This window comes from Oculina patagonica, chromosome 14, assembly GCF_052425735.1.
Source record: "Oculina patagonica isolate OP01 chromosome 14, crgOcupat, whole genome shotgun sequence".
Taxonomy (NCBI): Eukaryota; Metazoa; Cnidaria; class Anthozoa; order Scleractinia; family Oculinidae; genus Oculina; species Oculina patagonica.
The window spans coordinates 18,286,290-18,301,762 of NC_135771.1; the positions used below are offsets into that span (position 1 = coordinate 18,286,290).

The 15,473-nt window shown below is 37.7% G+C and overlaps 2 protein-coding genes across 3 annotated transcripts in view; both read left to right on the forward strand.

Annotated features, from left to right (window-relative positions):
* Window positions 1-4,951, forward strand: part of LOC144638718 (nipped-B-like protein) — a 38,659-nt gene extending 33,708 nt beyond the window's left edge. For both annotated transcript variants that reach the window (XM_078497944.1, XM_078497945.1), the window contains exons 42-47: window positions 436-538; window positions 935-1,049; window positions 1,539-1,698; window positions 2,127-2,237; window positions 2,398-2,526; window positions 3,230-4,951. In XM_078497944.1, coding sequence (XP_078354070.1) covers window positions 436-538; window positions 935-1,049; window positions 1,539-1,698; window positions 2,127-2,237; window positions 2,398-2,526; window positions 3,230-3,298 — 687 coding nt within the window. In that variant the 3' untranslated portion in view covers window positions 3,299-4,951. The remainder of the gene's footprint in view (window positions 1-435; window positions 539-934; window positions 1,050-1,538; window positions 1,699-2,126; window positions 2,238-2,397; window positions 2,527-3,229) is intronic.
* A 3,113-nt stretch (window positions 4,952-8,064) lies between these two features.
* LOC144639015 (uncharacterized) lies at window positions 8,065-14,968 on the forward strand. Its single transcript, XM_078498280.1, has 4 exons — window positions 8,065-8,117; window positions 8,913-9,050; window positions 11,182-11,435; window positions 14,466-14,968. The coding sequence occupies exons 2-4, from the start codon at window positions 8,950-8,952 to the stop codon at window positions 14,801-14,803; spliced, it is 693 nt and encodes a 230-aa protein (XP_078354406.1). The 5' UTR covers window positions 8,065-8,117; window positions 8,913-8,949; the 3' UTR covers window positions 14,804-14,968.
* The last annotated feature ends 505 nt before the right edge of the window (window positions 14,969-15,473 follow it).

Below are 15,473 nucleotides of genomic sequence, written 5' to 3' on the forward strand. Positions count from 1 at the left end.
CAACACTAAGGCCCTGTTGCCCGCTTGTCAAACAGTTCGTCAAAATTACTGAGGCTTATTCATTTCTAGAGTCGTTTAATAAATGAAATTTAAAAAGGTTTTGATGAAACACAACTGAAGCTATTACTGATTTCACAAGTACTTATCTGATAAATCGTTTAATACAATGAAAGGTAAGCATGTTCATGCCTTGGTTTCAAACGAAAGTCTTATCTTTCATGCTTCTTTTCTTTTCATAGTTTGAAGAATTAGTTTCCTCTCTACTCTTCAAACAATTTGCACACACATTTGAATACACTATTTCCAGAACGTAGTTAGCAATTTCCTTTTTTTTTTGTTGTGTTTTAATGCGTTTTCTTGTTACTTCGACATTCATCATTCGTAACGCCATATTGAAACAATCTGTAATTTCAATATGACAATTTATTTTAACAGGCTATGACTGCCCAAGCGAAGCCAACCGTTGAAGGAGGAGACAATGTTCAACCAGTTCTAGAGAACGAGTATGAAGAAGAAGAAACCTTTGAATCTGTTTTAGGTAGGTCAAAGAAGGTACAAAAATACAGTCGCGATGAAATGTATGCAGCCTGAGTATCAGCAGTGGGAAGAAATTGAAGGGTATGTTATGCAAATCAGTGATTTTGATTAGCCGAGCCACCGTTGGGTGGGGTAGCAGTTCTCACAAGGTCTTAGATGAATGTCTCGCCACCCTTCGAGAGAACAATAGAACGAACAACAGGAACAATGCCCCTGGCCTCCAACAACAACTGTTACACTGGAGGACCGGTAGTATCACAAGCTTACGAGAGCTGCCACAGCAATGGTTAAATTCCAAGCATAATCATAGATTCAAAAAGCCGCAAATAGTTTTATTTACGCAGCAATAACATTAACTTTGGTGTGAAACAAACTTTTTCTTTCTTTGATACAACAGCTCGGATTCCCCCAGACCCAACAATCTTTGAGCAGTGTTGCGTCTCTTCACAAGGCTGCCTGCTTCTTCTTTATTTAAAACAACACCTCAAAGAAATGTATGGCTTTTCAGACAGGTAAGAAGTCATAAGGGAACTTTACAAACTTGCGTTAGCCACTATCCTGTTTTTGTCAAGCAAAGGTAGTCACTCCAGGGAAATTTCGCTTTGATATAGTGATTTGGCTACGAGGAAGGAATTTGGTGCTCTTCTTCCTCTTTTGCTGAAACCGATTGAGTTGAGTCTGACAAATCTTCAAGACATACACATAGTTGCAATAAGGGATCCCCGTCAACTTGGACGAAACAGTGCAATCTGAGCTTATCCTAATTCCTCAGTAGTAAGTTGCCCAATCATTTCTACATTCCTTCCTAAATACAAGGAAGCCAATAATAACGTAGAGTTTCCTGCATAGCCGTTACATTCATTTTACCTTTGTCACACAACGCTTCTTTTACTGAAGAGAGTTGTGTGACTCACATAACACTTCCAAAGGAAGGTATGGCAAGAACGAGGCAACGCGCGTCGCGATCTAATGCAGAAGGTTTTGACTCTTTTATTTTGTAGTAAATGCCACAAATATTCCCCGTCCGAACCAACAAAGGCGTATGACAAGACTGTGTCAAGAAAAGCAGGAGTTGTTTTTAATCCTGAACAAGTGTTGCGGTATGTTGAAGAGCCGGACGCTGTGAGGAGCCACGAGCAGTTAGTGCGTGATTACTTAGAGGTAAAATTTCTTATATTTGGAGCGTTAAGTCGCTAGTTTGCTTGTGCTTGTAATGTTATGACAAAATGACACTCACTCTTGTTTAGTCTTGTGATTCTAGGCCAATCACTAAAACAAAATTGACACAAGGTATAATAAAATCTGGACGTTAACGGGATTGAAATCAACAAAAATGACAATTACAAACGCAGTTTATGTGAACTAAGGCTCATCCACGTTGTAACCTAGTAGTGGTTAGGCTGCGTTAGAGGGTGTTATGTTAACTCAAATTCAGCAATAAACTAGATCTAAGTTTGGCTCTGTATGAATAGTCGGCATGCGGATTTTGATATGAAAAGAACAGCTCTGTAAGATCCGAAGTTGAGGTGTTTTTAACTTAAGTGACTACGGATGCTTAGTTAACTAAAACGTTATTGTTACCTCTGCAGTTCAAATGTCTGATGATGAAGCTTGATCCATCGGAAGAAGACAGTGACGACTCTGGCAACGGTGGAAGAGAAAGTCCCACGGGGGAGGGGGGACAGATGACTGACCTTGAGGTATACTCAGAACTATTATTTTTTCTGCTTTGTCTCTTTTTATTTCTGGTCATGCGGATTTATTAGCTAAAATTTATCAATTTTCACTTCTCGACTCTGTCAGATTCTCATACTGTACGTTTAGCGCAGATAGTAACATCTGTTTTGCTTTTTATTTAAGGGAAATGTTAAAACTCCTGGTGGTAAACCACGGGAAAAACGCGCTCCAAAACCAAGGAAGGTTATCAAGGGTCGAAAAACGCCACAGGCAAAGACGAAACCAAAGGGAAAGACACCTAAGAAGAAAATAATATCCTTTGATTTTAGTCATTTTTATTCTTTTACAATAAAACAAGTTGTTTGGACAGTAACAGTGTTATAGTCTGCGACAGTCAGTCTATGACTGTCATGCAGGCAGGCTGGCGGAATATCAGTCAATCAGTCAAGTTAGTCAGTAGGTCAGCAAGCCAGTCGGTTGGTCAGTCAGTCAATGGTTCGGTCGGTGGGCCGGGGCTGGTGGGTCGGTCACTCAGTTTGTCAGTCAGCCAGCCAGTTGATTGGTCAGTCAGTCGATCGTTCGGTCGGTGGGTCGGGGCTGGTGGGTCGGTCACTCAGTTAGTCAGTCAGCCAGCCAGTTGATTGGTCAGTCAGTCAATCGTTCGGTCGGTGGGTCGGGGCTGGTGGGTCGGTTACTCAGTTAGTCAGTCAGCCAGCCAGTTGATTGGTCAGTCAGTCAATCGTTCAGTCGGTGGGTCGGGGCTGGACGGTCGGTCACTCAGTTAGTTAGTCAGCCAACCAGTCAATTGGTCAGTCAGTCAATCGTTCGGTCGGTGGGTCAGGGCCGGACGGTCGGTCGATCAGTCAATCAGTCAGCCAGCTAGTCGGTCAAATCGTTCTGTCAGTCAGGATTTTTTCAAGTCGCGTTTAGTTTTTATGTGTTTACAAAGCAGTCATAACTGACAGATAAAAACTTTATAATAAATGAACCGTTCATGATCTTTAACATTGAAAACGCATCTATAGATCTGGACCAGAGCCTGTTGGAAGACAGTGACGAGGATGTCAACCTTTTGTGTCAATAACCTGTGGCAACATCCTTGTACGACGTGAATTATTGAAGGGAATTTCTTTATTTGGCGAATTACAAGTCTTTTAAAATTTAATGTAGAAAGATCAAGTTTAATGGGAAATTTTTAACTCGCAAAATTATTGACGAAAAGTTATTGTTATAGAATCGCAGTTGGATACAATGCAGACATTTTTTTACATTTCTGTTGTATTTTATATCATCTCTTTATTTCATTGTACATAGGTTCTTTTTACCTCATAGAAGTGTTCATAGTGTTCGAGTGGTTGCGTTTGTTCATCGTGCAAGCTACGTGAAGTTTCTGCTTAGTGCCATCCATGTACTAGTTTATCATGTTCCCGTTCGAATTTGTCTTAGGTGGGAAAATTGCTAGAAAAAATGTCTTTGAAGTGGTCAATTCCCAAAAAGTAACAGTTATATCTTGTAAAGAACCATAAAAAGCACTGTTAATTTGCGGATTTTACAAACTACAGTTTTATCCCCTTATAGTCTACGGGGTAATACTTCGTTTCTAGTTCGGATTTGACTAATTTCATGATTGCGCTTGTTCCCATAGCAACAATGGGTATCCTCCAAAATCTGTCCCATCCTGAAATGTTAGTGTTAAGGGTAAATCCAGTTCTCGTTTATAAAACTGAACTGCAGTAAATCGTTAAAGGGCACTCTTTAAAAAAAACCATCTAATTATTTAATGGTTGAACTAGTTTCTTTTTCTTAATTTAGTTATTTTTTTGTTGTTGAAATGTATTGTATTGTAATGTTTTTAATTTAGATATGTTTTTGTTGTTGTAATGTACACAAGACTCGTTCAAATAAGGGACTTAATTTTAGCTTTTTAGAAATTTAAAACCGTTATCTCGTGAGTGATATAACACAAGGCAATCTACATTTATCGCTTTATCTGCAGTTTCTGTTCTGATGTCCACACGAATTCTCCCTACTGGTATCCATACATTTCTTATAATTCTAGTGGGGAGAATTTAGAAACAATCGTTCTCACAACCCGCACGCACAGCTTTCTGTTGATATGGCATTGAGAAGTTTGAGACTGATCACGAAGGGTTAAATGATTTTAATGAGCGCTTTACATATTGCATTTCGTTATAAGTAAATAATGGTTCGTCTTTAATTGTAGTAGACGAACCTCTCCAACGGCCACCTTTGCAATCCGTTCCTCTTGCCGTAAGGCGCAACATTCGTGTAGACTGTCTTACTGCAATACGGTCCAAAAAAGACTAACATTCATCCATCTATTTTACAAAATTGGCCAAAAAAGGCGAAACTTCGTAACTGTGTCTGAATACCTACGGAAGTTCGACTGTATTTTGTATTTGGTTTATGGCCGAATCATCTGTGAACTTAACGACAAGGAAAAAAATAACTGTCTTTGAAGTCTTATAATTTATGTACGGAACTCAGGTAATTTAAACAGACCAATTATATTTGTAGCCCCGTACCATTATGCCTTACCAAGTTTGTTACGCCAAGATACTCGTCGTGTAATAAAAGGTAAAAGAGAATTCTTGCCATTGTAAAATTGCCATCAATCAAAATAAGAAACTGTAAAAATTCCAAATGTATTGCGATCTTGACATTACTTTTACTGAGGATGTAGCAACGCTGTACTTATTAAAACATCCTAAACTTTTGTGCACTTGTGTGTTGAATCGAAGGACTACAGTAAACACCCGCGTGTACGAACCTACAATTTTCTTAGTTTGGCAAAATACTAGGTTCTTGTATTTGGGGGTAGTTATTGGTAATTTAGGCTAAGTAGGTTCTTAATAAGGTTCTTAATTTCTAAGGAGGAGCCATAGTTTTTTATTTGTCCTTTATTATGCAGCATTTATTCATAACTGTATTGCTTCAAGCCTCATGCAAGGTCCAAAGAAGACAATTACAGTCTATGTGAATCTGTCTTTTCTTTATTTGTAAATACAGTTTGGGATGTTCTGTTAAAAATGTTCATAAAAAATTTCTATAACCCACATAAGAACCTGCTGAAATTTGCTTGGCTAAACAGGTTCTTATATTTTGGGGTATTAAAATGGCAAATTTCTGCCAGCAGGTTCTTAAACCACAAGGTTCTTACACGCGGGTGTTAACTGTATAGCTTTCGCAAAGCTATACAGGCGGACAAACTTACGGAATACTGGCCCAAACAAAGTGTGAAAATTAGTAGAATAATGAATCCCTTATTCGATGGTTTAACAGCGCTTTCTTAGCGTCTATAAATATTAACAAGCGTCATATTAACAAAACGTTTCGAAACGAGCCACGGGAGTGTTGATGGAAATACGTTTTTTAGTTAAAAACGCATAATAAAGCAACATTTAGCCCCATTTATAGTACTGTCGTCCGGTAGAGGGGGGCTTATATCCGAGGGGGCTTATAATCGGATGTATTTTTTTGTTTCCAAGCTGATGGGCCTATAACCGGGGGGGCTTATAACCGGAATTTTACGGTATATAGAAAGTAAAGTAATGGTAAACATCTAATGGCGCCATATCAAAGCCATTCGATACAACGTTTCATCTATTAGAGAAAGTGTTTTCTTGTAATGTCAAGTGTTTACTCATTTGCATGTTACAAAATGTCGCGTTTTGTGTTCTTAAAAAAGGAAATTGTCAGTAAAAGCATTCTTTACTTAGCAATTATTTTCCTAGGTAACAACTGAAAAATCTGCTTTATTATCCTTCTTCGAATAGTATTTGTCGTCTTATATTTTAAAACTGTAACATTTGAGCGCTATTTTACTACTCAAAATGTTTTAGCCCGCTGTTTTTTTCATTTGCTTGGTGCAAAAAAAATAATGGTTAAATTTAGTGTTCTTGAAACTCGATTATCAATATGATAAGCCTTAACTTAAACAGTGTTCTTAATGCCTTCTTCGTATAGTGTTTGTCGTTTTTATATAAAAATTATAAAGTTTGAGTGCAATTTCGATGCTCAGCATTTCCCTTGAACTCATTTGAGTTCCAAATTGTGAGTGTGATTGTTAACATTTACGTGACTTCTGGCTGTTGCTCTTTTGTTGAAGAGGCCACCTCTCCCCCATACTGCTTATGGCTGCTTACAAAGATCATACTCGTAAGCGGCCAACCCCCATGGACACTTTTTTACTTCCTGTGGGTGTCTGCATTTGGGAGTTTAGACAGTATTTTCGAGTATTTTCCTAGAACAAAACAATATCTCTAGTCAGCGTCTAGTGACGAGAATTCAGTGTGTTTTCCATCCTGACCAGTATATTCACAGTTACCAAAAAGTATTTCTTTAAACAAGTAATTTATTGTTAGATAAAAATCAGTTGCGTTGCATAAGTAATATCAATCGCCTTTCGTTTCGTGATTAGTAATGCTCAAAATATTGCGTGCGGTTTATGAGAATCATTTCGATAAATGTAATGGTAAACATGTAATGGCGCCATATCAAAGCCATTTATAAAAAGGAATCGTACATTAGAGAAAGTGTTTTCTTTTAACGTCAGCTTTGTTTGACATTTTAAAAAGTGTTTACTAATTTGATTTTTGCACAAACAGTCGCGTTTTGTGTTCTTGAAAAACGCATATTGTCAGCAAAAGCATTCTAAACTTAACAATTATCTTCCTAGGTAACAACTGAGAAATGTGCTTCGTCATCCTTCTTCGAATAGCCTGTGCCGTCTTTTATTTTAAAACTGTAAATTTGAGCGCTATTTCCATACTAAACATTAGACCTTTAACTTGACTTTACCGATCTGTAAGAATGGTTGTTAATATTTACGCTCTTTCTGGCTGATGCACTTTTTTTAAGTCCCTTATACTGCTTATGGCCGAAAACAAAGATCATTCCCGTTAGCGGCCCAGCCCCGCACGGACACATTTCGGATCCCTGTGGCTGTCCGCATTCGGGAGCTTCGACTGTATAAAAAAATGAAACAGTATCAGACTATCTCTACAGAGTGTCTAGTAACGAAATTACAGTGTGATTATCACCATGACCAATATCTTCACAGTTACCCAAAAGTGTTTTCTTTAAACTATCAATTTATTCTTGTAGATAGAAATCAGTTTTGTAAGATAAGCAAAATCGATCGCGTTTCGTTTCGTGTTTTTTTATGGGCAAAAAATTGGTGCGTGCTTTATGAAAATCATCTCCATAAGTAAATGTATCGGTATACACCTTATTGGCGCCAAATAAAACGATAGATAGATTAAACGTTTTGTCAGTTAGAGAGTGTTTTCACGAAACGTCTTTTTAGTTTGACACTTAATTTGTTCTTATTTGCTAATTGCTTTTAAATGGTCACGTTCTGTATTATTGAAACTCGAAAGTGAAACCTGCTTCGTTATCCCTATTTCGTAGTCTTTGCCATCTTTTGTTGAAAATCGCAAGCACTGAGCGCTATTTTTAATTCAGTATTAGCCTGAATCTTGAGTTCCGAGGAAGAAGATTGATGCTAGTATTCACATTATCTGAAAATGTCTTCAACTTTTTTGAAGTTAACATAACAAGTGAGAATTTTCTTTTTCTTTAATTTGAACTCGGCAAAATTTTACGTTAAAGTAAATAAGAGGCCCACTTAAGGTGCATACAACTGGGCATGCTCTGCCTGTAAACTCTACTGGCGTCAGCAAGTCTCGATAGCTTTAAGCAGCACTCAAACATAATTTTCCTACCTGACAGATGTCACTTTTATATTTTATCGTTGCTAATAAGCGCTTCATAAAAAGTTGAAAGCCACCGATCACATTCAGTTCTATACAGAGAGCTAACCAACAACCAAGGCCTATCACAGAAGATCGAGGAAACCTAAACGAAGATCCTAAATTGCGGTGAGTCCTTTAAAGCTTCTTTAAGTATTAACAGCTGAGTAATATACTTGCTCACTTTTTCGTGGATAATGCCAAATGGGTACACGAGGAAATTCAACTGTTCATTTTCGTTCTGAAAATATAAATGATAAGGTTACAAAACATATTTCGCTCATAGACGAGCCGCGGGGAAACTAAATTTGATATTAAAATGGTTTATCTTCAAATTCAATGTAAAATGTTTCGTACTAGAATTTTACGCTTGATGATTTATTAGGTAAGATACGTCCAGAAAAGATGACCAGTTGTTGCCATTTTCAAATGCAATTTTACCCCTTTTAGGTACTCTTGAACTCTGTTTGTTAAATAAAACCCTAGTATTCCGAAAAAAATACTTTAACGAAAGTTAAATTTATTGTTGGAATGTCTATATTGTTTTTAATATGTACCTGCATGGTTAATTGATTCTTTTAGTTATAATTTTCCCCTTCTCTCCTAATCAGCGTATGTTCAAATCTTTACTACTTGTTTATATCTTAAATTTTGTTTTTCCCGTTCTGTGTTTTAATCCAGATAAAACAATCGATCCCCTGCGTAAAAAGGCCCGTGTCGTGGTCCGGAAATCACACGATTGGGACCCGTATTCTACTAGAATACGGACCAATCCGGGGGTGTCGTGCTTCACGACACGTGACGTGTCCATCGCGTGTCAGGAAACGAATTGTTACGTGATACCTTCTCGTGCAGTTTAAAAGAGCTTTTAGTTTGCGTGTTTACTTGTGAGTAACGTTTTTTTTTTCTATTTTCTTTTTACAGAAATGGTCACTCATCTGCTGAAGATTGCTTTTGTGACATGTCTGTTGTCATCCATTCTGATACAAGAACTCAAACCTGTCCTGGCGAAAACAGGAGAACGGCTGCAACAAAGGCGGACAACAATAAAAGAAACGGCGGGTAAGTGATACCTTATAATCGCTTGTCGCGGGTAACGCACCACCTGAAGAAGTTTTAGTTATCTTCTTTTTCGTGCACCAAAATATTATAAAAAATATTATATAAAAAAACCTTCTGGTTACTGGTGTAGGGGAAACTGACATTTATTTGTTATTTGAAATGTTTATAACATCTACATCTACATTTTAATATGTCGGTAAAAAGTCCATACGGATATCACACCAACGTCTAAAAATAAGTAAAATACAATATGTACATATATAATAACTGAAAAATTCTAAATTTAAAAAAAAAAAATCTAAAAATTCTAAAATTCTAAAAATCTAAAAATCTAAAATTCTATGGGTAAACCACTAAATTAATAAAAATGCTCGCGCAGTCCAGACTGGAAACACGCAAGAGAGTCGTACTCAACAATAGCCGCAGGGAGTGCATTCCACTCTCTTATGGTCCTCGGAAAATACGAGTAAAAATACACGTTTTTCGTCGCTCTATATTGCGTATATTTGAAATTATGGTTGCCGCGAGTTCTGGATTCATTATGTCTACTAAGATAGGAGTCAACATTTATATGTTGAAGACGTCTACAAAACATTGCCATTCTAATGTATAAAGTAAAACACGGACTTGTGCCCACTTATATAACAGAAATATTTAATACAGCCCCGAAACGATATAATCTGAGGAACGCTGATTTTAATATTCCACGTTTTCGCACAGTACATTATGGAAAACATTCTTTACGATATTTCGGGCCTTATCTATGGAGCAAACTAGACCACAGTGATAGAGAAAAACATAATGTCACGAGTTTTAAAAACAGTATTGGGAGGAAAGACCTCACCCGTCTTATACAAACTGAGTGTCAATGTGACATATGCAGCTAGCCGATATACATTTTTAAATTTTTAATTTTTAACTCTTTACTGCAATTTTTATCTTTCACCTACTTTTATGATAAAATTTTATATTCTATTGTAATTTATTGATTTATTTATTTATTAATGTATGTAGTACGATTCTTCAGTTTTTCTTCTTCTTAGAATTTAAGTGTAAATATTTTAACTTTAAATAGCTTAGATATATAATAATGTAAATAGTGTCCACAATTAGTTTTTTTAAGCTAAATACTTCAGACACTTTAATAAAGTATTTCATTCATTCTTTCATCTACAAGGTCGTGACTCATTTTATACAGTAATTTAAGTCGGAAAGATTTTCTTCGCTGTTCCAATGTTTGCCAGCCCAACTGCTGGATCATATCAGTTACACTGGCGGTTGGGTGGTAGCCGTTTGTGGAAAACCGCGCCGCTTTCCTCTGTACTCTTTCGAGGGAGTTTATGTCCTTTTGGAGATAAGGATCCCAGGCTGCGCAAGCTTTGGGCGAACAATAGCTGTGTATGCAGTTTCTTTCACATTCTTGGGCATTCTCGTCCCCAGAGGCCGCGATCCTTTTGGTATGGACAGCTTTTATTGACTTAAGCTGGAACTGCAATGGGCGTCTCTCTCCTCCGCAGAGGTCTCTTTCGTGTTTCGGGCTGGGAAATAGGGAGAGGAACGGGGAGAGGCGAAAAGTAAGCGCGCGGAGCCTGGAGAGAATCGAAACGAAAGCGCGCGGGGCACACTGGGAAGGGGAAAGGAAAGCCTTCCTCCCCCCGTGTTTTTTCGCCTTCCCCCACGAAAGAGGCCTCTGCGGAGGAGAGAGAATGGGCGTCAAAAGTCCTTGAGACAGTTGGATGAAATTAATACTAATTTAAAATTGCCGTTTTTCCACCTTTAATAAGCTGCCGCTTTTGAACCGCTCCCCCTCCCCCCTTTTCAATGTTTTACACAAATGAGGCAAGTCTTGCAGATAACAAATCCAAGATTGTTTCGGGGGGGGGAGGGGGTAATATTGAAGGGACGAGGGGTAAAATTTGTCCAATGTACTCGAAAAGTGCCGACTGTCTCAACACTTTTGGCGCTAATTGTGGGTACTTCTTATCATCACAACAACAACAACAACAACGTTTATTTGAACTGCAACATTACTTACATCATAGCCTTGATTGAGACGCTATTTTCTTCGTTCGAAAACTTCAGTCTAAAGGATCTTTAAATTTAATTCAACGTTGCACATTCTGTTTTTCAGCACCTGCAGCAGCTGGTTTAGAGGATTCAGAAATCTTGAAAAGAAACCTCAGTTATCTAAAGGTTTTAGGCGACTTTTTAAACTCTGTCGTGCAAAGCAACTCTCAGTGGAAGCGTTGTTGGCGTGCGTCGCTGGATGGCTGGGCTGCGAAAACGTTTCATACCAATTGCGACGACAAAGGTCCCACTGTTACAATCGTACGTGTCGGCAAGTACATCTTTGGGGGGTACACACCAGCATCTCATGGACTGACAGTAAGTGACATGGTTATATTGCTTTAATACATGCGCATACTCAAAAGGAAAATAAATATGGCTACAAATTTGCCCAAATGGTAAAGAGACAGTGCTTCTGTGATTTAGTGAACCTTGCATTTCTAAGGCAAGATTGGTGTAAAGTATCATCGCCCTTTAGAGAAATAGATAATTTTGTTCAAACACGATAAACGTTTTTTCGGCCTATTTGCAATGTTCTGAAAGATTCTCGTCAGTCACTATTCGACTCCATCCAGGGAAGGGGCAGTTGGGGTGGGAGAGGTTTGGGAGGGGGGGGGGGGTATGGCAGCACGCCGGGCCAGCAGAGCGCTCGAAGCTGCACCCACGGAAAAACTTTCTGCTGTTTTATCCGATAGAGCTCAAACTTTGCACAATGATAGAACGTTTTATCCCAAACAATCGTATGATTTTTGTTTTTTGAATTTAACGGTTTTTGGCGGGAAAATGACGTCACAGTGCCTAAGTCAAATTTTTATTTCCCTGTTATAATTATGGCACAAAAAGTACATGATTCTGAAAGAAGTCATTGAGATAAAGTGAAATGCGAAAACATTATTGAAAAAGCTCAATCCGTCTTGAAGATATAAGGTTTGGATATTTGAATTTTCCGCCATTTTGTTACTACTTTTAGAACATTTACAAAATTCAGATCCTTATTCAAGCTTTTTTTTTTTGCGAAATCGTTTCCATTTTTTTCTTGCTCCTTTTCCTTTCGTTTCTCTCGGCTTTGTTATTTCCACTTCTTTCTACTGTATCCGTCCTTCCTTTAGACCAAAAAAGTTTTGATTAAAACATTGGTAAACCCTGAAAAGAGGACCTCGATCTTTTACAGGTGTTTTGGCTTAAGGTGGCTCGACCCAGTTTTTTTCTAGCGATACCTATCAACTTTGAAACCCTCATACTTAAAGGGATTGATGTCAATGACAAAACTACTATATCACATGCATTACACATAGACTGAACTTCAATATGATATAAATTTTTTGGCGATCAGAATGAATATCACGTGGCAATGACGTCACACAGGGTTTTGCTCTGAATCGAATTTTAGGCGGTAACCGCATTTTCTCTCGAGATCCTCCACGCTACGTATACCTTGGGTGTTTGCCTTCATCTCAGTGGAGTTTCATCGAAATCTACAAGAGGAATTTTGAAATATCTTGGAATTTCTGTTTAGATGGTATAATTTATGCGTAAAATAAAGTCAAGACTTCATATAAAGAAATTTGCTTCTTTTTTTATGTTTAATGAGAGGATTTAGCCCCCATTCGTTTTAGAAATGTCCCATATACTACATCCAAACCTTTAGAAGAAAGTAGACTTGCGCGATTTCGAAATATATGAAATATATGAATCATAGAGAAGCTCAATGTTTACCTCTATTTACAAATTTTCCGCCTACTTTTGCAAAAAGGCGATTATTTCAAAAACTCGTCGATGAATTTTTTCCAAAATTTTTCAAGATGTAAAATAATCAGTACACCACACAATTCCTAAATTTCATGCTCATTGAAAATTTCTAAGGTTGTCTAAACTAAACGCAAAATTGAGTAAACATTGAAGCGATGTCGAAGTTTTGAATAATTTTGTGCTCTGGGATTTCCTATTGTTTTGATTTAAACACAACATCGAATTCCATGCACCACGCATGTAATGACCACGCTTGGCTACCCTCCGAAAGCTTTCCGAAATAGTTCGGAATATGGTAATATTCTCATCGAGTTCAAGTAAACAATAATGGATGAATGAATACATCTCCAACTGAAGAAAGCAGTCGCACAACACCAAACTCAAAGCCGGTTAACTTTTATCTCAGCCAAGACTTCGACCCAACAAGAAAAGCTAATGCGTGACAATTTCTTTTCCATTGTTCCATATTTCGGAAAGATTTCGGAAAGCTTTCGGAAGGTAGCCAAGCGTAGTCATTTCACGCGTGATGCACAGGAATTCGATGTTGTGCTTAACTCGAAACAAAAGAAAATCCCAGAGCACAAAATTATCACAAACTTCGACATCGCTTCAATGTTTACTCAATTTTGCGTTTAGTTTAGACAACCTTAGAAATTTTCAATGAGCATGAAATTTAGGAATTGTGTGGTGTACTGATTTTTTTACATCTTGAAAAATTTTGGAAAAAATTCATCGACGGGTTTTTGAAATAATCGCTTTTTTGCAAAAGTAGGCGGAAAATTTGTAAATAGAGGTAAACATTGAGCTTCTCTATGATTCATATATTTCATATATTTCGAAATCGCGCAAGTCTACTTTCTTCTAAAGGTTTGGATGTAGTATATGGGACATTTCTAAAACGAATGGGGGCTAAATCCTCTCATTAAACATAAAAAAAGAAGCAAATTTCTTTATATGAAGTCTTGACTTTATTTTACGCATAAATTATACCATCTAAACAGAAATTCCAAGATATTTCAAAATTCCTCTTGTAGATTTCGATGAAACTCCACTGAGATGAAGGCAAACACCCAAGGTATACGTAGCGTGGAGGATCTCGAGAGAAAATGCGGTTACCGCCTAAAATTCGATTCAGAGCAAAACCCTGTGTGACGTCATTGCCACGTGATATTCATTCTGATCGCCAAAAAATTTATATCATATTGAAGTTCAGTCTATGTGTAATGCATGTGATATAGTAGTTTTGTCATTGACATCAATCCCTTTAAGTATGAGGGTTTCAAAGTTGATAGGTATCGCTAGAAAAAAACTGGGTCGAGCCACCTTAAGCACTGATTTTGCACTAACAAGTGATTGACTTTTTCTTGATTAGCTCTGTCAGGATGCAACCGATACGCAAAATGAGTAGTTCTTTGAAAAGGTCAAACCTAGCTCTATCAGATGCTTATCACTAAAATCTGCTGACTTTCAAATTGATGACGTCACAAGTGGTTCATTGACTGCTCCTCCAAATGTCGAGAAAAGTCCACTTTAGCAGTGAAAGAGTTAATCTTATAATTATAATGTATAACATTTGTTGCACTGTGTTTTTCTAATTAGGCTCCAGTTGCGAATATCGGTACGATTCAGCAGCTTTTCTGTTCTCTTTGGTTAACAAGCCTGGTTGGCAGCCACTGAAACTAGATCAAACAGGAGAGTACAGTTATTGGAGATATTCCATATACAGTTGCTTTACCTCGGGACCAACATTTGGAGGAGGCTGGGATATTCACATTGCTGACCACGCCTCAATTAATGCAAGCTCAGACGCAATGCTTGGATACACATACGGCCCGCCAACTGGTTACAGCTTTTGGTCCTCCTTCGCCCGGACATTCCTCGGGGGTAGTAAGTACTTTCAACCTGACGAAGTGGAAGTCTTTTATGAAACTACCTGAAGGAATCGCGGAGATCGGAGTCGTAGCTTTACACACCCTGCACAATAAAAATAAACTTTGAAATTTATTAGTGGAATAATACAAAACCTTTAAAACTATAGAAGCGGGATATTAGAAAACTTGAGTATTTCAATATATCAGTTCACATATTCGTAATTATATACTACTTATACTAATTATTTCACTTCTGGGTCACCCTCAGAACTAACTACCATTTTTTGCATGTTATATACTACTTATTAACCGAGAGTGAGGTCATTACAGGGGAATCTCAGACCGAGGCCTTGGTGTATTGACCGAGCGATAGCGGTATTTATTGTCGTTTTCGCAATTGCGCTAGTAGCTTTTACTCACAACTCAAAAAACCGTCGAGCCGAGAAAATTTTTCATAATGCCCGGTCATTAAAAGAAAATAATGCCCGCTCAGCAGCCAATCAGAGCGCGCGTACTATTGTAGCCATATAATAATTACTCATAATATGCAAAAAATTGGTAGTTAATTCTGAAGGGTGATTACCGCAGTAATAAGTTGAAATAATTGATTTTGTTGTGAGGGCAGCGTTTTTGGAACATCATGTAAGATTATCAGTAGAACACGGTTCAGATAAATTTATGGTGTCAACCTGACTTAGTATTCAAACTAAGGAAAATCGGGAGCAGATCTATCCAG